Source organism: Eriocheir sinensis, chromosome 10, assembly GCF_024679095.1.
Source record: "Eriocheir sinensis breed Jianghai 21 chromosome 10, ASM2467909v1, whole genome shotgun sequence".
Taxonomy (NCBI): domain Eukaryota; kingdom Metazoa; phylum Arthropoda; class Malacostraca; order Decapoda; family Varunidae; genus Eriocheir; species Eriocheir sinensis.
Window position 1 is genome coordinate 11,934,660 of NC_066518.1, and position 25,583 is coordinate 11,960,242.

General features: G+C 44.0%; 1 protein-coding gene across 1 annotated transcript in view; it reads left to right on the forward strand.

The window, feature by feature from the left end:
• Window positions 1–5,403: 5,403 nt before the first annotated feature.
• The window catches only part of LOC126996600 (uncharacterized), a 22,186-nt gene continuing 2,006 nt past the window's right edge, over window positions 5,404–25,583 (forward strand). The window contains exons 1-16 of the mRNA XM_050857215.1: window positions 5,404–5,582; window positions 16,911–17,034; window positions 17,376–17,496; window positions 18,917–18,981; window positions 19,781–19,889; window positions 20,103–20,186; window positions 20,351–20,510; window positions 20,856–20,983; window positions 21,619–21,795; window positions 22,806–22,912; window positions 23,193–23,408; window positions 23,802–24,271; window positions 24,467–24,664; window positions 24,839–25,061; window positions 25,276–25,364; window positions 25,486–25,583. The exon at window positions 25,486–25,583 is cut by the window's right edge and continues 36 nt beyond it. Coding sequence (XP_050713172.1) covers window positions 16,918–17,034; window positions 17,376–17,496; window positions 18,917–18,981; window positions 19,781–19,889; window positions 20,103–20,186; window positions 20,351–20,510; window positions 20,856–20,983; window positions 21,619–21,795; window positions 22,806–22,912; window positions 23,193–23,408; window positions 23,802–24,271; window positions 24,467–24,664; window positions 24,839–25,061; window positions 25,276–25,364; window positions 25,486–25,583 — 2,362 coding nt within the window. The 5' untranslated portion in view covers window positions 5,404–5,582; window positions 16,911–16,917. The remainder of the gene's footprint in view (window positions 5,583–16,910; window positions 17,035–17,375; window positions 17,497–18,916; window positions 18,982–19,780; window positions 19,890–20,102; window positions 20,187–20,350; window positions 20,511–20,855; window positions 20,984–21,618; window positions 21,796–22,805; window positions 22,913–23,192; window positions 23,409–23,801; window positions 24,272–24,466; window positions 24,665–24,838; window positions 25,062–25,275; window positions 25,365–25,485) is intronic.

Sequence of the window (25,583 nt, forward strand, 5' to 3'; positions counted from 1 at the left end):
ACGCTGTCTTTACTTGGATTGTGACGCTCCTCAATACTCGCTTCCTCACTAAAACTTTGGCCAGACTGAAATACTTTACCCAATATCTCAAAATGTTAGTGACACAACCCCAACTATAGGAAAAACGAAACTTTAATCAATGGCCAGAAATTCAGGCTGTAGTAAGCGTGCATTTTATTGCAATAAGAATATATTTTGAAACTGAAGCAACTTTATAAAAAATTGCTTCCGCCGTAGGAAATATCGATCACAACGTGTCATAAATCTCAAGGATCAGAAAACATACAATCGCCATTGAGCATTCCCAGTTCTTTAACACCTGCTCCTTAGGAAAAAAGAAAAATCTTTATGAACGTTCTTCCTAGTATGAGGGGAGACAGTTGAAGCTGTACACCCACGTGGTCGAGGCTCATTGATTCGTGACTGATCGAGACTCCGAAACCTACGGCACCACCACGCGCTTACGCCTATCTAATTTGACCCCCTCCCACCCTCCATCCCCCACAATCGAGACGAGCTCACTGGCCAATGATGACGCGTTCTCTGTATGACGTCAGCACAGAGATGTACTGCCGTCCATTGACCTGTCTCCATGACGACTTGTAAACCTTGCCTACGGGTGTTGACAACGACCCTGAATCGTCTCGCTTGAAAGTCACGAATTGGAGTTATGAAAGAGTCCTCCACGTGGCAGATGTCGTGCAGTACATAGCGTCAAGTAATGCCTCCTTTAAACATGCAAAACGGGCTACAGAAAAAAATAATACGAGTCAGTCTTTTTTCAGTCACGTAACGCAACCGTGCGACATAATTATCTTTCTGAGTGATCGAAATTAGTTATTTAATATGGAATGATTCACCAGCGTCCACACCTCTCTCGTCCAGACCAGCAGCCTTCAAGATTATGCAAACACACACAAAAAGAAAAACAATATAAATAAATAAGTGAAAAAATAAATGTATAAATAAATAAAAAAACAAACAAGCAAATAAATAACGAATGAATGAATGAATGATTGAATAAATGGATGAATGACTGGATGGATGGACGGATGGATGGATGGATGGAAGAATGAGAGAAAGAATGAAAGAAAGAAAAGAAACAAACAAAGTAAAATAAATAGATAAATAAACAGAATAAAAGACAACTCTAGCTACATCACACCCAAGGGAACCTCACACACACACACACACACGCACCTATATCACCCACAAGGACCTCTCCCTACGACATTACATAACCCAACAAACTTTCCAATACCTCATCACATAAATTTATATCCACAAAGCCCTCCCTCCCTCCACACCCAGTACCCTCACAATGACCTCCCCACCACATCAGACAAACCCATCACAACCAATCCCAACCTTACACAGCGCTTCGGAAATAGTAGTTCAAAATACACACACAGGCCTCTTTCTCATCCCTCCACACACATAGTTACCTACGTACACACCTCAAATATCCGCATGACACATTTTTGCTGTTTGCTCCATCGATAGAAAATAAAATGGGAACGCAATACGAAATGTCATCGGCTCAGAACTTTCTTGTTAAGCTCTCACATTCAACTTATCGAACAAAAGAACATCGATCAGACGCCTGTCAGGGATGAGTCCTTGTACTGGATGATGTAAGGCAAACCATGAATGAGAGAGAGAGAGAGAGAGAGAGAGAGAGAGAGAGAGAGAGAGAGAGAGAGAGAGAGAGAGAGATGATTGACTGATTGATTGATTGATGGACTGAATGAAACGTTTACTCTCAAATTTAATCGACAACTGCGGAGAGAGAGAGAGAGAGAGAGAGAGAGAGAGAGAGAGAGAGACTTGTATATCGTCAAAGTTAGTGTTGGGGGCTTAATTTTAATCTAGTATATGGGAGAAACAGATCTGGCAAAAAGTGTTATAACTCCGTTGCTCAAATTATAGGCTAACCTTAAAATCTTAGGCAAACAGACAAACAGACAGACGGACAACGACGAAAGCATTATCGACATTCTCGGAGGCGGGTAATAACAAAACAAAAGACTGAAACACTTCGATCTTCTATTGTTCTTGTTTCGTATTGTCTATAACCCTTAATTAACAGCCCCTTGGTTTCTTTACGTTGAAATATAAAGTAAACCAGCGAACAAAATGTCTTATATAAAACAAACTATTAATAAGATACACCGAGGAGTGACGAAGGTGCTGACGGCGCTGGGGAACCTTGTGTTTACGATCAATGTAGCGAAGGGCAACGAGGGAGCCGAGCCTTGCCATAGACCCAGCTGTCGGGGAGTGTTGTGGAGGAGGAGTTGTCCCCCTTCCTTCCAATAGCCTACTCCCTCCCTCTCCGGTTACTTAAATGACTGACTGACTGACTGACTCTCTCTCTCTCTCTCTCTCTCGCTTAACTATGGAATGACCGCAGTATTTGGAAGAATGAATGATTAACAAGGCATTTCTCGGAAGGTGTATGCCCTGGAAATTTTAGACGCTACAGGTGTGTGTGTGTGTGTGTGTGTGTGTGTATACGTCAACCAAAACGGAACTAGCATATCGGTCTTCCATTTGACAGACATGTGGCAGTTTCTTTCTTCTGTCTCTTTTTTTTTTTTTTGTCTTGCTTTCAAACAACTTACAGAAGGATTGGCAAATTTACTTTTTTTCCTGGTTATCGTTCGTTTTCTGACCCTGAAGACTCGTAAATATTTGCAGCATAGACAACATATGAACAATTTTTCGTGCTTTGGTTTCTATCAAGTATTGGTCAAAATGTCTATAGTTGTAGTGGGCTAATATCGAAACGGGGTAGTAGGATAAGTTGGGGTGTAACTTTATATAGGTATCTGAGGCAACAGACTTCAAGAACCACCAGGCTAAGAGATGTTGCAGGCGATATTATAATAACCTAATGTGTTTTCTCTCTCACATAAAAGCACAACTGAGAACTGGAAGGCAACCATTTGAAGACGATAAAACTATCTCCTTTACTTTGCTTCATCATGCCTCTGTAACTCTTCATCTACGTTAGCCTCTCATATTCTTAATCCTACTGAAAGGCAATGATTTTAAGACCATATAATTAGGTGTCTCTCTTACTTTCTTCATCATTCCTTTGTAACTCTTCATTTACTTTAGCCTCTCATATTCTTAATCCTACTGAAAGGCAATCATTTTAAGACCATATAATTAGGTATCTCTCTTACTTTCTTCATCATTCCTTTGTAACTCTTCGTCTACTTTAGCCTCTCCCATTCTGAATCCTACTGAAAGGCAATCATTTTAAGACTATATAATTAGGTATCTCTCTTACTTTCTTCATCATTCCTTTGTAACTCTTCATCTACTTAAGCCTCTCATACTCTTAATCCTACTGAAAGGCAATCATTTTTAGACCATATAATTATCTCCTTTACCTGCTTCATCATTCCTCCATTCCTATTCCTACTCAAAGGCAATCATTTTTAAACCATATAATTATCCCCTTTACCTGCTTCATCATTCCTCTGTGTAAAACTTCATCTACTTTAGCCTCTCTCCCATTCTTAATCCTACTGAAAGGCAATCATTTTTAGACCATATAATTATCTCCTTTGCCTGCTTCATCATTCCTCCATTCCTATTTGTTTAAACCAAATAATTATCTCCTTTGCCTGCTTCATCATTCCTCCATTCCTATTCCTACTCAAAGGCAATCATTTTTAAACCATATAATTATCTCCTTTGCCTGCTTCATCATTCCTCCATTCCTATTCCTACTCAAAGGCAATCATTTTTAAACCATATAATTATCCCCTTTACCTGCTTCATCATTCCTCTGTGTAAAACTTCATCTACTTTAGACTCTCCCATTCTTAATCCTACTGAAAGGCAATCATTTTTAGACCATATAATTATCTCCTTTACCTGCTTCATCATTCCTCCATTCCTATTCCTACTGAAAGGCAATGATTTTAAGACTATATAATTATCTCCTTTTCTTGCTTTATTATCCCTCTGTAAACCTTCACCTACTTCTGCCTCCTTCCCATTCTTCACCCTAATCAGTACCTTCAAAGTTTTCTGCCCTGATATGAGTGAGATCCCTTTGAGGACTATGCAACTATCTTCCTTACTTGTCCTTCCATCATGCCTCTGTAAAACTTCGCCTACTTCGTCTCTCTCTCTCTCTCTCTCTCTCTCTCATTCTTAATCCTGTTTTTATTCCTAATTCTTAATCCTAATCAGTGTCTTCCTGCCCTAATCAGTGTCTTCCTGCCCTAATCAGTGTTTCCTGCCCTGATATCTCTCTGGCTGCTCCATACCTTATCAATAGTTGGAATGGTTGTTGTTGTTTTTTCCGGTGTAATCGATTTGACAGATAAGGTTCGTAAGATTTTCCTTCCTCTTTCTTACGTAACCTCTATTTTTTTTTCCATCTAACCATCTTTTACTGAAATTTACTCTCTCGTTTTCTCTCTTGCAACTAATTACCTCTTTACGTCATGATAATCTACTATGTCTCTTTTTATATTTACTAATGACACGCAAAAAAATCTTCATTCTTCATTCAGTCATCATTTTCCCTTTCTTCTTCATTCTTTCTTCATTCTTCATTTTTCATTCAAATCTCAACTATTTTCGTGGAGGCTCTCGTTCAGTATCCTCTAGAAAATTATCTTCGTGAACAGACACTTGAACAGTTTAACAACGTCATAATTTCTACGGTTTTGTGGCGCGCCGTTCAAATACATATTCTCGGCTAATGACCTTGGTGACCCAATTTTGGCGGCGAGACTACTTTTAAAGGTTCATAGACTTATAAAACGTGAACTCTTCCATTAATTTTTGTAACCATGGCGGCGATGTATGTTTCATTTACTATCGTGCAGGTCAACGTACTGTACGCTGGTAAGCTTTTTTCTCTGCATTTTATAACGAAACTGCAGAATGTCACGCGCGCGCGCGCGCGCACACACATATACACACACACACACACACACACACACACACACACACACACACACACACACACACACACACACACACACATACATACAAAAAAACAAACACAAACACACACATGATCACATCCATACATACACAAACACACACAAACAGAAACACACACACACACAGTCAGCCAGTAAGTCATCTTCAGTTATTACACACACACACACATACACACACACACACACACACACACACACACACACACACAAACACAGACACACAGACCACCTCCACCCTACACACAACCCCACACACACACAAACACAACCCTCCCCCCCCCCCCTACACACACAGTTAGTCAGTCAGTCGGTCAGTCAGTCAGTAAGTCAGCTTCAGCTACCCCCCCCCCCCCCCCAACCCCACACAAGCATACCTAGCGCTAGTGGGTTCCCTCTTATTCATCTTCCAGTGGTCCATTCAAGACACTCGCCACACGCTGGACTCTGCCACCAAAACGCAGGCCCAGTGTCACGGCGAGGAGGTGGGCGGGCGAGGACTGACCAGGAGGCTCCGGACTGTCTTGCCAATAACACCTGCCGCTCTCCTCGCCGTCTCGCTTTCAACTCCCGCCGCACACCTGTATCTCTTCTCGCCGCCTCAGTTTTGTAAGTGTGGCGCCCTTGATCTTTACCGTTGATGATGGAAAGGAAAGGAAACGTATGTAAAAGGAAAAAGGAAACGTAAATAGGAAAAGGAAAAGTTAAAGGAAATGGTGATAAGAGATATTTCGTATTTAAGTTTTTTTTTTATGGGTTATATTCGCTGACATTATAGGTTATATATGTTCTTTTTATTTAGCTTGTTTTGTTATTATTGCTATTATTGTTGTTATTGTTATCGTTTTTATTTATTTATTATTATTATTATTATTATTATTATTATTATTATTATTATTATTATTATTATTATTATTATTGTCACCGTTGCTTTCATCACCATCGCCATAAGCAACGTTTTCCATTTACTTTGCACTTCTTTAAACAAACTCTTTTTTCGTAGTCTGCAGAGATGTCATTTTCTTTGCAAGTAAACCGCACCAGTCAGTCCTAGAAACCTCACTTTACTATCCTTGCGTTTTCCTCATCTTACTCCTCATGCACTACTTACACTCCTCATACCAGTCATTACTTATTTTACTTATACCTAAACTCACTCCATTTGATCTGCACCTCTCTGCACTTTTCCTTATTTTCGTTCCTTAGTCCTCACGTGTTTATCTGATCGTATACCATTTTAATACCTATGCTTCTCGTTTCTTCTCTTTGTTGTACCTCTTGAAATCCACTAACTATCCCTACACTTTTCTGCATCTTAACTTACCTTCTTACCTTACTCCTCATATGTGCCTACCTCATCTTATACCATCATAGTAGGTACTTAATAACTGCGGCTCCAATCTATTAACCACCCCGCTCTCCGCGCACCTCATCACATCATACCCTATACTTTTTACTTCCCTCTCATGCGTACCTCACCTTATACCCTCTAGTATAGCTAATCATAAGAACATAAGAACGTAGGAGTCTGCAAGAGGCCGGTAGGTCTGTACGAGATATCTCCTTTGAACCTAAGCTCCCGTGTGTCTAACCCCACCTAATGTCGCTGTCCATGAATTTATCTAATCTATTTTTGAATGTGACAATTGTATTGGCACTCACCACATGACTGCTAAGCCTATTCCACTCATCCACCACTCTATTAGTAAACCAATTTTTTGCCTATGTCCTTGTTGAATCTGAATTTATCCGGTTTAAACCCATTACTACGTGCCCTACCCGGTTCTCTTACCAACAGAACCTTATGAATATCCCCCTTATTAAAGCCCTTCATCCATTTATAAACCTCGACCATGTCTCCACGCACCCTTCACCTTTCTAGAGAGTGCAAGTTTAACTGTTTCAGTCTTTCCTCGTATGGCAAGTTTCTCAACCCTTTCGACTCCTACCTAATACCTACGATTTAAATCTTTTCCTTAAGCTACCTCACATTTAAGCCTCATCGCACCGTGCCCTGTATTCTTATTATCATACCTCTCATGTGTACCTCACCTTATAATCCTCTAATATACCTAACGATCCTAAACCCTACACCTCCTACTTATCTCTCAAATCGTTTCGCTGTTCCTGCACTTGACCGTATATCTCATCTCCTCTGGGTCTAACTTCACTTCAGTCTTTTTTTAGCTTCGCCTTTACCTCCTGCACCTCAGTCATAAGCTCCTCCTTCCCCGTAGTAAGAATAGCGCGCTGGTGAGAGTGGTGTGCGTGAGTTCTTTCGGTGAATGGGAAGGAGAACGCCGATATTTTGGTGACATGATCGTGAATAAAGGATGCACGGCTGTCTTCAGGAAATGCAACGTTTGGTGAATGATGTAGATTTGTCCCCCTTGTGAATATGTGGTTTGTTTGTTGTGTGTGAGAGAGTGAGAGAGTGAGTGAGTGAGTTCTTTTTTGTGTGTGTGCGTGTGTGTTATATCTGAATTATTATATTTTATGCATCAGTCTGTATTAACTTTTCGAATTTCATGGATTATTTAATGCTATACTTATCTTTACGAGGATTTCGAAATCATATCAAACTCCACCCAAGGTTTGAATACCACACCCTCTAGTCTGCACGCATGGCAGATGTGCGAGTCTGAGCCAGGGACTAAAAAAGGGTCTGAATATATGAGAGCGGTGCGGGGCTGAGCAATGGATTAAACGATAGGGGCTTTTTTGAGAGAAGTGTGGGGTTTATTTATTTTGTTCTAAGTTACTTTAGGGGCTGAATGCATGAAAAAAGTGAGGGGAGGGGACTGAATACATGGCGGAGGTGCGGGAGTAAGCAGTGGACTAAACTATAGGGGGTTGAATGCATGAGAGAAGTGTGGGGTTGATCTATGGACTAGACTATAGGGGGTTGAATGCATGAGAGAAGTGTGGGGTTGATCAATGGACTAAACTATAGGGGGTTGAATGCATGAGAGAAGTGTGGGGTTGATCAATGGACTAAACTATAGGGGGTTGAATGCATGAGAGAAGTGTGGGGTTGATCAATGGACTAAACTATAGGGGGCTGAATGCATGAGAGAAGTGTGGGGTTGATCAATGGACTAGACTATAGGGGGTTGAATGCATGAGAGAAGTGTGGGGTTGATCAATGGACTAAACTATAGGGGGCTGAATGCATGAGAGAAGTGTGGGGTTGATCAATGGACTAAACTATAGGGGGCTGAATGCATGAGAGAAGTGTGGGGTTGATCAATGGACTAAACTATAGGGGGCTGAATGCATGAGAGAAGTGTGGGGTTGATCAATGGACTAAACTATAGGGGGCTGAATGCATGAGAGAAGTGTGGGGTTGATCAATGGACTAGACTAGGGGATATAGGACGTGTTTCTAAACGTATCGGCACCTCAGTTCGCCTCTTTGAAAAGCCTGTCGTAGAAGTGGCTGGGATTTTAATGGAGTGTTGTGTGATGTTTGTGCCAGCTGTACACGACTTCTGCACCATGAACGGGAAAAACACCCATGAAATCCAGTATAATCCTCTCTTTGGCCTTGAGAAACAGTCATAGTGGAAGCCCTCTGCGTTTTTTTTTATTTTTTTTTTTTACGTCTACGCCTATAGCGCCAGTAGGCTTGTTTGATGGGTCTAGATGGTGTTCGGCCCCAGCCCGTCATGGCGCAGGCAAGTGTTTATTGTGGCGCCATCTTCTCTTCTCTCTTTAAAACAATATGGATATAAATGCATCACAAAGGTACAAGGCTGATCACTAGACTAAAAAACTAAGAGCTGAAGGCGACATGCTGAACGCTACACCTCAGTTCTTGGTCAATATAAACATGTGCTAGCGCGGGTTCCGAGGAGTACAGATGAAAGAACCATGACGATTTATGTAATGAGAAAAGTTTTAGAATTTTTAGTGAGGATTCCCAAAACGGACACGCAGGCTACTTCAACTTCTGCACAACTCATTGCGTGATCTACGTCCGTCATTCTTCTCGGAAACTAAAGTCTGCAAAGCCTTTTCTTTCTTCATGAAGCATTATTCCCTGTGGCAGTTTTTTGATCCAGGAACCCGAAGCTGATAACTTGACGCACCGCTGACGTCATTGTAATAGATGTCTCAACGCTTCCTCGTAGCCGCACAGGAGTCGAGGAGGTTCATAGTAATCGCCTCTCCTCAGGTCTCCTTGGGTTACTACGGCAATTTACTCGGCAAACAGTTATATTACCAAAACATAAATTAGATATGTTAATGCCAGTAACCTATGTTTTATATCTCTCCTATTGCACGTTATCAATGATTAGCTTATAAATACGTTTATATATGCATTGCCTCATGGACTGCGCATGTATTTGTATTAGTTTGACAGTGATATTTTCCACAAGTGGGTCATGACACTTTGGTCGATATTATCAGACGCTTCCAACCCTCACGTCAAATATTTCCAAGGGCCGAAAAGGAGATCAGTCGGGTTCTAATGAGTGTCGTTTTAGGTTCACGGTCAAGAAGAAGGGTCAAACTGCCAGAAGGATCATAAAACTACTCATGGAAATGCTCAAAACTCCTACGAAAGCCTTGTCAAGCATGTATACTTGGGAGCCGAAATGTTAAGAATATGGCCATTTGGACGTCCCAATGTCGGTCATTGTGCCGGGGAGAAGGACAAGTGCGTGACCCAAGTGGCACCCAAGTGGCGGCGGCGCGCGGGAGACATTAATGAATCATGGTGGATTGATTTGGGGCCTCTAGCGCTTCCCGAAACATGGTGCGTTGGCCTGTCATGGTCATTCAGGACTGCGGGAACCTTTTCATCATGATACAGCGACGACTTCACCCCCAAAAGAACAGTCCGGTTACGTGCCTTCTAGGGCTGCCTCCTCAGGGCGCCCGGGCGAAGCGTTGCATATGCTGGTTAAAATTAACTTGTCGGCATATATATAGAGAGAGATCTAGCTGCCTCCTTTAGCAGATCAGAAAGTCATCTGATAAATAATGGCAGACCAAATAACTTCAATGTAGATCAACAAATGCCGACAATGTAAAATAGAAATAAGTATCTATATATTTATATTTGTCTACACGCCACCGTGGAGCAGTGGTCAGCGTGCCTGGCTGAGACTCCGCAGGCTTGGGTGCGAATCCCGACCTGGGCAGTCGGCGTGCAGCTCACCCAGCTGTTCATCCTCTTTTTCGGGCTTGTGGATAAATGGGTACCTGGGGTTCGGAGATGAGCACCGTAGCCACGCGCAGCTGTAGAGTTGCACCCCTCTTTTACATTACATTTATCTGTCTATCTATTAATCTATCTATCTATCTATCTATCTATCTACCTATCTATCTATCTATTTACCCGTATATCTATCTATCTTTTTATTCAGCTGTCTGTCTTGTTGCATGTTGTGGCCTATAATCATGTCATTCGCCACTCTGCAGCAACAGACGCAGAAGAGAGCGAGATCAGTGTTGACACGTAAATTCTCAGAAAAACAGCACGATGCAGGAAAACAAAATGGTATAACAACGTGCCTCCCAGACGTTTCCACCACTTAACACTGAGCTATACATTTTCTATCCAATCCCTCTCTTTTGCTTTACGTCTATGTATTAACGACTTCTTCAACTGCAGTCCGTGCCAACTTAAACTTACTGCACGCGACTGGTGATGCGTGTGTGTGTGTGTGTGTGTGTGTGTGTGGAGGGGGGGGGGGGGGAATGATGTGTTTATAGGGGGGTGAAGGTGAAAGGGTGAGGGATGAAGGGAATGGTATGTTTGTGTGTGCGTGCGGTAAATGACAGTTTGCCGTTGTGCATGTGTGAGTGTGTGGGTGGGGGATATGCGGGGGAAGGAAGAGGGCGGGTGGGGAGTGTGTGTGCATGAGAGTGTGAAAGTCTAGCGTTGTGTGTGTATGCTTGTGTGTGGGTGGGTGAACAGGGGGCGGTAGGGAAGTGGTTGTGAGGGGTTGACATTCTGGCGTTCTGTGTGTGTTGGGGGAGGGGGAAGGTGGGTGGGCGTGTGGGTGGATATGAGTGTGAGGGTGTGACAGTGTGGTTGTGGGTAAGAGAGGGGGTGGGCGGACAGGGAGCGGGATAGAAGTGCATGTGAGGGGGTGACAGGTTAACGTTGTGAGGATTGAAGGATGGAGCGACTTGCTGATAAACGACACGGGCTTCACCTCATAAAGTGTAAAATGTTATGTGTCGTTCCCCGCCTCACTCTCCAACAGGCCTGCAGCTAAAGAAAAAAAAAAAAAAAGCGCTGTTCCTTCATTCTCAGTAAAGGGGGTTCACTTCTTTGACTACCGGGTGTGGGGGGAGAATGTGGGGGAGGGGGAAGGGGTGGGAGTTTTTTATGTGTGGGGGGAAGGGGTGGGAGAAGCTTGTGTGTGGGGGGATTGGGTAGGAGTAATTTGTGTGTATGTGGGGGGGGAGGGGGGAGTTATTTGTGTGTGGGGGAAGGGTTAGGAGTAATTTGTGTGTGCTGGGGGAAGGGGTGAGAGAAGTTTGTGTGTGTGGGGAAGGGGTGGGAGTAATTTGTTTGTGTGTGTGGGGAAGGGGTGGGAGTAATTTGTTTGTGTGTGTGGGGAAGGGGTGGGAGAAATTTGTGGGGGGGGATGAGGGGGAGTAATTTGTGTGGGGGAGGTGGAAGGGGTGGAAGTAATTTGTTTGTGTGTGGGGGGGAAATGGGAAGGAATAATTTGTGTGGAGGAGAGGGTGGGAGTAATTTGTTTGTTTGTGTGTGGGGGGGGAAAGGGGGGGAGGTAAGAAGAGGGGAGGGGGGGGGGGAGACTACACACATAATACGGCCTGTAATTTTCGCCACTCTTCCATGTTGCATTTAAGCGGAAGTGACTCGCCGTTTATCTCTCACCGTTGCAACAAAATATCTCCCTCCTGACGCAGATTGCATGACTTCAAACGTTTCAGGCGCCATAACTCGCAGGGAACGTATTACCACCCCCTTAATAAACGTTGCCCCCCCTCCCCTTCCCCCGCCCTCTCTTAACGTAATTCCCTTGTAACGTTTTTTTTTCTTTGTCTCTCTCTTCTTCCTTGTATTATTATCTAAGTGTCAGGGATAATATTTTTACGTTGGTGCAGTTACTTTTTTTGTATTTAGTAGGTCAACGGTATCACCTAACCCTCTCTTATAACGTAATTCACTGTAACGTTGTTTTTTTACCCTCTTCTCTCTTTACGATTATCTTTACGTTATCATCCAAGTGTCAGGATAATCTTAACGTTATCTTCTTTTTACGGTGAAGGAAGCAGCTCAAGGGTAAAAAAAAAAAAGAGAAAAAAAAGCCCGCTAATCACCGCCCTATAAAAGACTGTACAGATGAGTGGCCAAAAAGGGAGGTCAATTTCGGGTTGAGAGGTGTCTAGCCCACTTATTATTTTTTTTTATCTATTTAGCAGGTCAACGGTACTTAGGTTTCCCCCTTGCTCCCCCTCCTTCACCCCACACACATACAGTAATGATAACTTATTCATAACCTGCATCCTCCCCCTCCCCTCCTTATTTATCAGTAGTTTCCTTTCGTCATATCCGCCGTCAGCAGGTGTAAGCTTAATTTAGGGTCTCCTCCATCTTGGTTTAGGCTTCAGGGTTATCTCCACTTTTTTTTTATTTCTTATTTTATTTTATTTTATTATTTTGTTTCTATTTTATTTTTATTTTTTTTTTCATTTTATTTGTTTGGGTTAGGCTTTACGATTATCTTCACTTTTTATTCCTTTCCTCTGTTTCCGTGTTCCTTATATCTCATTATCTCTTTTAGCATATCTCCACTACCGTATTACTTATGTTTTTTTAGTTTTCTTATCCGGGTCACTCTCTCTCTCTCTCTCTCTCTCTCTCTCTCTCTCTCTCTCTCTCTCTCTCTCTCTCTCTCTCTCTCTCTCATTCCAAGGTCGTTCCGTCATTCGCGTTCTCAATCTCTCTTATTTATTTTCTCAACTAAATCACTTTCATTATAATCTTCCTTCCGCTTGATTAAAAACAGTCTCTGCAATAATTCTTACACACTCTTCTTTTTATCCTTCAAGTAACAGAAAAATAAACTGGTTCCTACGTCACTCTTAACGTCTGCCTTTTTCTTAAATTCCTGAACGCAATTTCTTAAGCCTCTCCCATTTTTTCATTTTTCCACTCCGTTCTAAGTTCTTCCTCTCTTCACGCTCTTCATCCCCTTCTATTCATTTACTTTTCTCTGTTTACTTTTCTTCCTGGTTTGAGAGTAAATGTCCGAGTGTGCCTATCCATACATTTTACATACATAGCGTGTTGGGGGAGAGAGAAGAGAGGAAGGGTGAAGGGTAAGACTTTAAAAATTAGTTCTTGCATTAGTGATCAGTATGAGGAAGGGAAGGGAGCATTGAAGAAGAGGAGGAGGAGGAGGAGAGGTGGAAAGAAAAGAGAAACAAGTACCCTCTTCATTCCTCCCTCATTCCACCTACCTCTATAAACACAATATCGACTTAGTGAGAATTCTTTTTGCGTTACGAAAGAAAGAAAGTCAGAGAGGTTGTTAATTATTGATACGTAAGGGCTGGTAATGGTGGTGGTAATGGTGGTGGTGATGGTGGTAGTGAAGGTGATCAGGGTCCTGGTATTGGTGGGAATAGCGGTGATGAGGGTGATGATTAGTGTTACTTGTGTTGATGTTATATAAGAGTGGAACGTAAGTCTAATAAAAAGGGTGAATGTGATGATGATGGGGAGGGAAGTGGTATTTGTTTCATGAGTAATTTAGTAGTAGTAGTAGTAGTAGTAGTAGTAGTAGTAGTAGTAGTAGTACTTGTTGTTGTATTGATCGTTACCTGTTCAGAAAAGTGTTATCAGGCATACTTGCGATATTATTAGAGTGGGAAGCGGTGAAGATGGCTTTGGTAGTAATAACATTGATTAGTACTGAGCATGTTATGGTAGTAATATTGAAAGCACTAGACAGGTTGAGGTGATGATATTAATAGCACTAAACATGTACCTATCGAGCTGTGTAAGCATGTTCGGTATTTGTACAGGCGTTATTGGTGTGGGTGTTGATATGGGTGTCTCTACGGGCAACCAGACAGCCAGGCCACAACCGCACCCGTCATTGTTGGTTGTATTTTGGGAACACGAAAAAGAGCGAAACGTGATACGACTTCCTCCTTCCCCCTTTCCCTTCCTCTCCCTCCTCTCTCTCCTTCGTCATTACTCCCCTTCCACTCTACTCTCCCCCTTTTCCTTACCTGCCTCCTCTCTCCTTCCCCCTTTCCCTTCCTCTCCCTCCTCTCTCTCCTCCGTCATTACACCCCTTCCACTCTACTCTCCCCCTTTTCCTCACCTTCGTGTCTACTCCTTCTCCCTTCCCCATTCCTCTCCTTTCTCTCCTCCATCAGTATCCCCCTTCCACTCATCCTTCTCTCTCTTTCCCTCTCCTTTCTCTCTCTCTGTCTGTCAGTATCTTCCTTCTATTCGTCTGTCCCTCTCTATTTTCCTTCCTTCTTCCCTTCCTTCTTTCACTACCTCCCTCCTTCCTTCCTTCCACTCATTTTTCCCCTCCACTCCCTCTCTGTTATCCTCCCTCTCTCCATCTTCATTCCTTCCTCCCTTCTCCCTCTTTCCTCTCTCACTCCACACTCTACCTCCATTCCTTCCTCCCTTCCCTCTCTCACCACCTACCTCCCTCCTCCTATCCTCCCACCGGCAATCATCTCTCTTCACTCACCCTTCCCCCTCTCCCTCTCCCTCTTACGTATGCCGGTCCCAACCCTACAGAGGGGAATTAAGGACAGTAGAGATAATAGCAGTAGTAGGACACATCGATTACTAAGAAACTTCCTTCTGCGCTGCTATAGACGGCTCTTTCGCTCCTTATAACAATGCTTAGGTTAGGGTATTGGCAACACTGAGAATATCGTTGCCTTACATAACCCCAATACTTCCTTGTTATATGATATGCACGATGTTGACTTACGGTGTTGAGTGGATGGTTGTGCCTAGAGAGAGAGAGAGAGAGAGAGAGAGAGGGGTGGGGTGGGGTGGGGGGGGACAAGTATACAATCTGACTGTTAGAAAACGGAACTTGCAAACATACGAACGAACGAATATGAGTGTCTGTGGTGCGTGCTTGCGTGAGCCCGTCGACGGATGCAGTCTGATACGACCTTCATTTTTTTTTTTACCTGACAGCCACACCCGCACATTCTCTCTCTCTCTCTCTCTCTCTCTCTGGAAACATCTGCCGCTCTTCGTTACAGAGGCCGAAAATAGAAGCTTCATAATAAATATCTTCTGAATAACTCCTCTTATACGCACTAACCTCTCTCTCTCTCTCTCTCTCTCTCTCTCTCTCTGGAAACACCTGCGCTCTTCGTTACAGAGGCCGAAAATAGAAGCTTCATAATAAATATCTACTGAATAACTCTCTTATACGCACTAACCCCTCTCTCTCTCTCTCTCTCTCTCTCTCTCTCTCTCTCTCTCTCTCTCTCTCTCTCTCTGGAAACACCTGCCGCTCTTCGTTACAGAGGCCGAAAATAGAAGCTTCATAATGCTCATCTACTGAATAACTCATCTCTTACGCACTAACCTCCCCCCCCCCCCTCTCTCTCTCTCTCTCTCTCTCTCTCTCGTTAAGGCCTTGGCGCACGGAAGGTTAAATATTACATTGAATACGCTTTTGCCAGTCACGCCTATCATCCTTGTGTATTACTGTTATCACATTCCCATTCTATACTTAAGCCGTGAGCTCGTGTGTGTGTGTGTGTGTGTGTGTGTGTGTGTGTGTGTGTGTGTGTGTGCTTTGAATGGGAAGAAATGGTCAAGTGATATAAAAAACGAAAATCTAGAAAACCCCGTATTTTTTTTACCGTAATGGAAGCAGGTCAAGGGCAAAAACAAATGAAAACACACAAAAAAGCTCGCTATTGCCGCTAAGCTCTGCTCCTATAGCAAGACAGAAGAGGAGAGTGAAGAAGAAGTGAGACAATTATGCTGCGAAGTGATGGAAAAGTAAGGTTTATTCTGCATACAAAACAAGCAAATCACTGTGCATTCCGACTTGAGGGAAGAAGGACGGGACAGTGATATCAAGGCTCGTATTAAAAGACATTTCGCCGCCCAAGAACACATATTTGACAAGGCTTTCCTAGGAGTTGTGGGCATATCCAGGAGTAATTTCTTGACCCTGGTGGTAGTGTGACCCTTCTTCTGTACCAATAACCTGAAGAAACACTCATTAGAACCCGACTGACCCTCACTTTGACCTTTAGAAATAGCTGATGTGAGAACCGAACGTGTCTTATAATACCAACCCAAGAGTCGTGAGCTGGAAGTAAAGAATTCCATGCCCCGTCCTTGAGACCGCCATCACTACTGTACTCCAGACGATTAATAACTGTTTACTGCGTCCTTGTCCCACCGCCGAGGCACGCGAGACAAACACAACCAAATCATGACTAACGCTGGAGCTCCTTTGCGTGTTTAGCTGTCAAGGCGTAGGGAACAAAAGAAAGGTGTTTGGGAGGCAACATAAAGATCATATTTTCTTGGAAAGGTGTATGTATGTGGGGGGAGGGGGGGTAAGTGTGTATGTGTGTGTGTGTGTGTGTGTGTAAACTTCCTCGACACTAATACTAGGAAGTTACATTTCGCCTATAGCATCTCCTATCCCGGTGGTTCTTGAAGGCTCTCGTCTCAGATACCCCAAAACTTCCCCTCCACATAAACCTGATACCCTTCTTCACTATTAGCCTTCCACTTAACATTGGACCTTCAATATCCAATACCAAGCAAGGCACGAAATTGTTCATAAATGTTTGTTTTTATTTAGATTACGGAGACCCTCATAAGCCCGTTTCGATTGCCCATGGACGCCTCAAGACACCACTTCTCATCACCTGTCCTAACCCGCATAACCCACAACTGACGGCGTTCACTCTTACCTCCGCCAGGTGAGGGATGATGGCGCTGGGAAGTCGGGTCGAGTCGCTACTGGTGGTGCTGGTGTTGGCCTTCAGGAGCGGCGTGGCTGACCTCTCCGTTGTTCAGCTGGCCTTGAATCTTAATGGCACACTGGTAAGGATACAGAAAATCAATAATGTCAGTGCTAATAAAAAAGGAAGAGTTACTTTTATACACTATGACTGTACAGAACAAACTCTTAAGTGGTTAGAATTCACAAAGATTTACTTGAGAGGAGAGTATCGAAACACCTCTCTTTTGGCCACTCTTCTAAACTCTTTTTTTTTTTTATAGGGGCAGTGATTAGCGGGCTTTTATTTTCATTATTTATTTGCCCTTGAACTGCTTCCTTTACTGTAAAATAAATATAAAAAGGTATATGCTGCATAGTCTTATATATCGTATCAGCCTTTTGCCTAGAGGATAATTAGTCTACATCGGTGCTCGTGTTTCAGACGGTGACAGTGATGCACGAGGAACCGGCCGACATGGGCAGTGTGGAGGTTCAGGTATGGAGGAACCCTGCCGTGGCGCGCCCCAGCCCAGAGGGGACAGTCGTCTACGAGGAAACCTTCAGTAAGACACCCCGGGTTGAGTACTCCTTCGGGGCTTACAGATAGGGAAGGCGTTGCATGTGGCGGACCAGGTAATGAGAGTGGCGTGTGAGAGGCAAGGTCAAGGTGGACGCCAAAGAGTGGGAGACTAGTTTGTGAGGACCAGCCATAACGGAGGAAGCGAGCGAATGGGTGGTTGAGTGGGGGAAAAACTGACTGGGGTGAAATATATAGTTGGGGATGGAAGAAAGAGGAGTTGGGGTAGAGGAAAGTGGTTGACGTAAGAGAATGAGTGACTGAGGTGAAATAAGAAGAAAGACTGGATGATGTAAGATAAGTGGTTTGAAGGGGAAAAGGTTTAGCGAAGGAACATGAGGACGGTGGACGCCGAATATGAACAGCGAAGGAGGGGTAGTTGAGGATCGGAAATACAAGTAATTATAGTTTTGGTGGTGGGAAAAAGGATACGGAAGTGATGGAAAGAGTGAATGGGGTGAAGTAAAGGGTGGATGGGGGGGGGAGGGAGAACGAGTGGTTTGAGGTGGGAAATAAGGGTTGTTTGGGCATGTGGAGAAGTGACGATGCATGGTTAGGGGAGAAAAGCTAGTTGGGAGTGGAGGGAGGGAGGTCGTGGTTAGGATTCGGGAAAGAATGGTTTTGGATGGAATATAACATCATTTGGGTATGTGGAGATTGGGTATAGTAAAAAATGATAATGGTTGAGGTAGAAAAGTTTGTTAGGGCTGCAGAAGGGAGCTAGGTCGTGGCTAGAGTGACGGCGAGAACACTGACCCAGAGACGAACCCCCAGTGAATTATTTAGCACAGCGCGCGGGTCAATACAGGCATCATGTGGGGCTGTCATAAGGACGCCTGGAAATAAATACTTTGTTATCGTCGTTATCATCATTATCATCTTTATCATCATCATCAGCATTATCATCATCATCATCATCATTAATACAGCAATACTCCCACGGCTGGTACTTTTACTATTTCTTCTTCTACTACTACTACTACTACTACTACTACTACTACTACTACTACAAAGAGTGTCTGTATGTAATCATAACTATACAAATTTCCCGTCATCAAAATTCACAAGAGCCTAGGAAAATTGAGTATATAAATGTGTATCGTTACTACTAACTTTTATTTAACATGTATTGATTCTTTGAGTTTTAAGTTTAGAACACCGGAATCATAATGTATAGACGTGAAGGCTAAAAAGAACATTATTATGAACACACAAAACCCAAGACTCTCATTTAAGTGCATGTCTTCCTTTTAAGTGTATAGGAAAACAGGTTACAGTTGACGATGTGAGAATAGTCATATAGCCCGTAGGAAGCCTTGGCGGTACGAAGGGTAACAGGGCGGCTGGCTAAATAATGCAATCCGTGTGTGTGCGGAGGTGCGGGTAACCACTTTTTACCGCCTCAGGTCTTCCGGACGTCGGTGCCACCACAGAGCTGACCCTGAGCAACGCCAGAGTCCAGGACGAGGAGGTGAGTTTGGCCTTCCTTGCGGCAATGTTATTGATTGGTTAGTGAATTTGTTTGAATCGATTTGACGGTCAGCTAAGTATATGTCGTATTGTGTTTTTGAAGTGTTATTAACCATGATCACGTTGCTCAGTACACACACACACACACACACACACACACACACGCCCTTTCCCTTCCCCCCCCCCTCCCCCACACACACGTCCTTTCCCTCACACACACACACACACACACACACACACACACACACACACACATGTCCTCTCCCTCACCCCCCCCCCCCCCAACACACACACACACAGCCCCTTCCAACACACATGCACTAGCACATTTCATCGGGCAACAGACAAAAACAATAGGCTGTATAGAAAGTTGCCGTCACCGATCAGCGAGGCGCCATGATAGCGGCATTCAGTCGCGTGCAAACTATATTGATCAAACAAGCAAACAAGTAAACAATAACTGATAAATAAATAAACATAATATTAAATGATATTACATCTGTTCTGATAAGTCGTCATACGTAAACACCACAAGACTTTTTATCGTCGAAACGAGTAACCATTTAATGTCATGGAATTATAGGCATGAAGGCAGAATTCAGGATCAGTAATATACTTTTTTCTTTTGAGAGAAGGGAGTTTCATTTTTTTCCTTTCTTTTTTTCTGTCTTTTTTTCCTTTTTCTTTCTTTCTTTTTCTTTCTTACTTTCTTTATTTATTTATTTATCATCTATTTATTCATTCATTTATTTTTTCTTTACTTTGACGAGCAACGAGTAATGCCAAGCCTATCCTTTCAGCTGTGTGGAACCTACTTCGTGTGCGCCTCGGCCAGTGTTGGGGCCGCCCAGGAGATAACGCTGCCCTCGCAGTACAAGTGCATCGCCCAGCAGATAAATTGTACTGAAGGTGAGCCTGTCGGGGGGGAAGAGCCGTCCGTACATACATCCCCACTTTGTTTTTATATGACGCAACATGAGTTCAATTTACACTATTCTACCCCTATTTTTGTGATGAAGACTTTTGCTAAACAGGCTGCGGTGTTTTCTTTGTAAGTTCGGGGAAAAATTATCGACGTTGTCCCTAGAGCAGATTTACTCATTATATATTTTTTTCCTTCAGCTGTGGATCTGCAGTGGATGGTGACGCCCACGGAAGGAGACCCAATGCTGCGAGTTCAGGCAGACGGGAAGGTCATGAACTCAGGTGAGCCTCAGGTGGTATTAGATCTTGATGATAACCGACATGTGATAAATAACAAACACAAAAACAAAAGAACGAAGGGCACTGCTATATTCAGAAATTTAAACACTTTGCAGAGGAATAATAGATATATTGTAATTCTTTTCTCAAATTTCTTTTCTCCACAGGGTTCAGCCTCAGCATCATCAACAAGGGCGACACAGCCATGGCGAGCAGGTCAGCCCTCAACGCCCCGGAGGTTCAGGTCTACTTGGTGTACATGAACTCTGGGGAAGGCCAAATGGAGCCGCCCATAACCATGCAGGCCTTCAACTCCACCAGCGCCACGTAAGCCAGTCACTCCGGGGCCATGGGGACCACTCTAAGGGGGATCACCTGGGGGGCTTGGTTAGTGATTTTAAGATAATGGATTATTGGGGAGGTTTTAATATTGCTGTTTTTTACCTTTTTTTTTTGTTGTTAGTTAAAGGGTTAGGTATGGTGAAATTTGTTCCATTGTTATTCTCTCTACATCTGTCTATCTATCTATCTATCTAAATATCTATCAATGTAAGTATGTGGGAAAAATTGTCCTTGATTATTCTCTCTCTATCTGTTTATTTGTCTATCTATCTCTATTTATCTATTTATCTATCTATCTATTCATCTATCTAATTTTCTCCACCGCCACAGGTCCATAATGGAGGGCGTGGAGCGCGAGAGGGTCATGTACCTGCCCCAACTCAACATGTGGAAGCAGAAGTGGGTGAGGCTGAAGGGGTGGGAGCTGCTGATGACGATGACGGGCGGCAGCTCGAAGGGTAAGTGTGTCGCCACCACCACCACCACCACCGTCAGCAGTACCTCCACCAATAACCTTACCAGTACCTCCATCACAAACACCACTATCATTAACACCTCCACCACCACCACTACCACCACAGTCAGCAGCACCTCCACCAATACCATCGCCACCACCACCACCACCACCGTCAGCACCACCTCCACCAACACCATTACCAGTACCTCCATCGCAAGCACCACTATCATTAACACCACCATCACCACCATCACCACAACCACTATCCTCATCATCTATTTATTATCCTTTCATTGTCCTAAATATCTAATACTTTCTTTTTCTCTTTATCTTTCATTGAACCGACTGAGTATACCACAAAATACACAATTATAAAAAAAACGTTTTTCCAAAGAATTTAGACTGTTGGCCTAAAACTACGTAATATTAAAGCTACATGAGAATTGCGATTTTCTTAATATTTTCGTATAATCTATAACTTTTTTCTTCTGCGTCTTATTATCATTATTATCATTTTATCATTGTTATTATTGATGAAGGTGAGGGGGGTACTATTTTTCTGGTTTTCAATATTATATCCTTGGTTACGAGTATATCTTCCAACTTTAAGACGTCTATATTTCCCATTTCCCGTAGCCCTGGGGAAAGACGAGGAGATGCAGGTTGACGTGATGCAGTTGTCGGCGCCGCAAACGTCCGTCAGGCGGGTGGGCAAGCTGGCCTTCGTTATCGACCCCTTCAACAAGACCAACGACGCCAACCGCACCAACAACGTCCTTTTTGCCACGATAAACCTCCGGAGCTCGGCGATGGGTGAGTCTCTGGCGCCACCATACCAGGAAATATACAAATGAATGCATAAATACTAGCGTTCGAGATCCGAAACCTTCACTACGGCTACACAACCCACGCTGGCTACACCCTTTCACCGAGTTTCACGAAAATTTGAGATATAGTTTATAGTTTTTTTTTTTTTAGTGTGTGTGTGTGATCTTGATAACAAACAGACGGACTTACAGACACACAAACAAAATATTTTTTTTATGACACAAATAGTTGATGTTTTAAATTTTCCAGTGTCCAGACTTTATATAGTTTTCGTTGACAAAGGTACATGAATTCAAAAGAAGATAAGTTTGATGATAATAATGATGTCAAAGTATTTTTATTTTTTTTTATTTTTTACGTTGTTGCCTATTGCGCCGGTAGGCATCTTCCCGGTGGGGCCTGATGGTCGGCCCAAGGCTTCTTCCAGGTGGGGCCTGATGGTCGACCCAGCCCGTTCTGGCGCAGGCGAGTGTTTATAGTGGCGCCATCTTGCATTGGCTCATGCTGCCCCCCGGAACTCGTTCTTGATTCGCTTGGACGGCTTCCTCTAGAGTCCGGGTTGATGGGTGGTCTTCAGGACAGCATGTGGGTAGTTTTAAGCCACTCGGAGGTGACTGAAAAATCCGAGTGGTAGCGTGGGGATTCGAACCCGCGTCGTCCATCACGCGGTGAATGTGGGCCCAGTACGCTACCAGTTCGGCCACCGCCTACCCTAAACTAATATGCCTCCTAGAACCGAACCCCCCCCCCCCCCCCCGCCACAATAAAAAGGGGATAGATATAGTAGGGGAAAATAATAACCTGAGAGGAAGCAAAGTATTGAAAAAGGTGAAAAAAGTTAGTGTTAAGACAGACCGCTTGCTAAGGTGCAGTTAGTACTTGACCAACATATGTTACTCGTTCCGCCTCTTAACAAGTGTGGCATGATTACGTAAAGCCTTGGAAGAATACAGATACGCGTCGCTCCGTGGTAATGTGCGTGTGTCTCGTCGCAGGTCAGCTCGGGGCGGAGTGCGAGGTGGTGCCTGACGTGGCCATGGCCGGCAAGGAGGCGCTGGTGCAGATCAACGACGGGGCGCGGCCGGCTGTGCACAGGTTCAGGGTACGTGGATGGCTGACCCGCGAGAGTGTGACACGTGTAGGCATGATTATGAGTATGCCGTCAGGATTAGGGAACTCACTCACTTGAGCGAGCATTTAGGAAGTCACGAACCTTATACAAAGAAATCTACCATTCAAACATACTTACACAATTTGGTTTACTTCCATAATGTCATCCCATTAGTAAAGATATCAACTAAATATAAACACTACACATTTGTCTCAAACATGAAGCAATGTGGCGCAGGCTGCAGGCTGTGATATATTTGCCTGCCCGACAGACGGCCCCCGGCGGCGTGGAGTTCTCTGCCGTGAATGAACCGACGGTGAAGGAGAGAGCTGAGTTCGCCATGGCCAGCGAGCGTGCAGTGAGGCTCGTCGAACTCAACCTTTGCCCCAGCGGTCTCAGGGACGCCGCCACTAACGACTCTTTGTTGGTGAAGGTCAGGGAGACAGCTGGCGCCCTCTCAGAGTCCCTGGCCATGCTTCAGCCGGCTGTGAGTTGACGCTACGAGGTTTTTATTGCATGTGTCGGAGAACGTGTGGTTGGAGGGGGAGGGGGAGGGGCTAAGGGCTTAAAACATCTTCAAAATATGCCTGCTAATCCCATTCCATGAACAAGACAGTAAAGGGTTAACTAACAGAATTACTTAGGCCAAAAAGAAACTTCCATGATGAATAAAACAGCCGCCGATTTAACAAAATAAGATATCACAAGCACTTAAATATCTCAGTGTAAGGGTGAGGAGATAACGAGGCTAAGTATTACGTGGATTTGCTGTTATTTTGATGAATTAGTGTAGAGAGCAGCGTAGTTAGTCGATATTATTGTTGGTGTTGCAGTGATATGTTCTCCGATCACACCTTCCTTTTCCTCCCCTGAATGGCAGCTCAGTGAGGTGCACGAGCGGATGAGTGCGTTGGTGCGTATAGTGCATAACGTGACCGACGAGGCAGCTCGGAGACACGGGCCCGTACGGTGGCTGCTGCTCCGTGCGCTGCCCCACCTCCTCTACTGGGAGATGGGGTACGCGCACAACCACCCTTGCCTGCAAGCCCTCGACCCCTTCATGCATAAAGACGAAGATGATGATATGAGAGATGACGATCATGACGAAGATGATGACGAGTGGAATCGAGAGGACGGTGGTAATAGTGGAGGTGGTGGTGGTATTGTGTTTCCTGATGTTGATATTTTAGACGAAGAATTCATCGCTAACCCCTATCGAGATCGCCTAACGATGGAATACCCCTATGGTCCGGAGGGTTACTACGGGCCGGAAGTTGGAAAAGGTTACATACACAAGCAGCCACGGCGAACCAGACCACAGGCACACTCCAACCCAGATGAAACCTTCAGGTAAACCTTTCAACACTCGTAATCACCTGAGAGAGAGAGAGAGAGAGAGAGAGAGAGAGAGAGAGAGAGAGAGAGAGAGAGAGAGAGAGAGAGAGAGAGAGAGAGAGAGAGAGAGAGAGAGAGAGAGAGAGAGAGAGAGATGATGATGATGATAAAACTACTTCAAATGGACTATTGATACCGTACTATTTCCAGAGGGTTTCCCGTCCTAAGCATCGCCAACAAGCTCCGCCGCGGGGTGCCAGCGAGGGACATCGAGGAGCTGAGCGTTTTACCGAGCTCCATGATGAACGACCTGGAACTAGCGGTCAAGCTCATCGCCACCGGCCAGACGCGTTTGTTCACGGAGCTGATGGGATACAATGGAATGGCCGACGCCTTCTTTCAGCTTTGGTAAAGAAAAAACAACAATGTACACCTGGAATAAGCCGATGAAAAGAAAGTTGATTATTTGTTAGGATTTCCATGAGAACGTAATATTAGGCGGTACGAATATTCCTAAAGATCGTAGTGTTCATTTTCTTGGCCCTGGTGTTGTCTCTGATGCCTTCCCTCGCCGCCATGCAGGATGAGCGTCCAGAGCGACATGGGCACGGGCAGGATGATCGACATGGAGGTTGCCGTGAACAGACTGTTGACTTACCTCGACACATCAACCGCAGAATTTCAACGGAACGCCACCATGTACGCCTTCCCGAACATGACCTTAGGGGACGCCCTCGCCCTCGCCAAAGGATACCTCGGCGTCATCAAGAACAATTCAGCGGCCCTCACCGACGTGCTCGAGATGGTGAGCCATTTTGAGTTATGAAACAAAGGCATCGGATTTACTTCCACATCTTTCATTTTTATCGTATTCGCTGTGCTGCATTCATATATAAAGTACTATGTGGTTTTATTGAATTGAATTAACATTTAACTAAAAAGAATGTAGATATAAACACAATATTTTTTTTCTTTTAACTCACGAGGCTTAATTTTTTGTGTTTTGTTTTTCTGCACAGATTACAGCGCTGTGGGTTGCCCCGGAGAAGTTATGCTGCTTGGTTAAAGAACCCGAACGAGCCCCGAGCCGGAACATGGTTTGTCTGAGGTAAGCCGTCACCTTTTGAAAATACGACCCCACGATATTATCCTTGGGTAGTTGTGATTGAGAGGTGAAATTTCATAGTCATATCAGTGTGATTTATTTTCTTAATGGCTCGTCTTGATAGATCTGCTCAAGAGGAAGTGAGACTTATGACCGAGAACTCCACGGCACCTGAGGACGACGGCTTCTTCCGGAATGTGTTCGAGGATGCCATGAAGATGA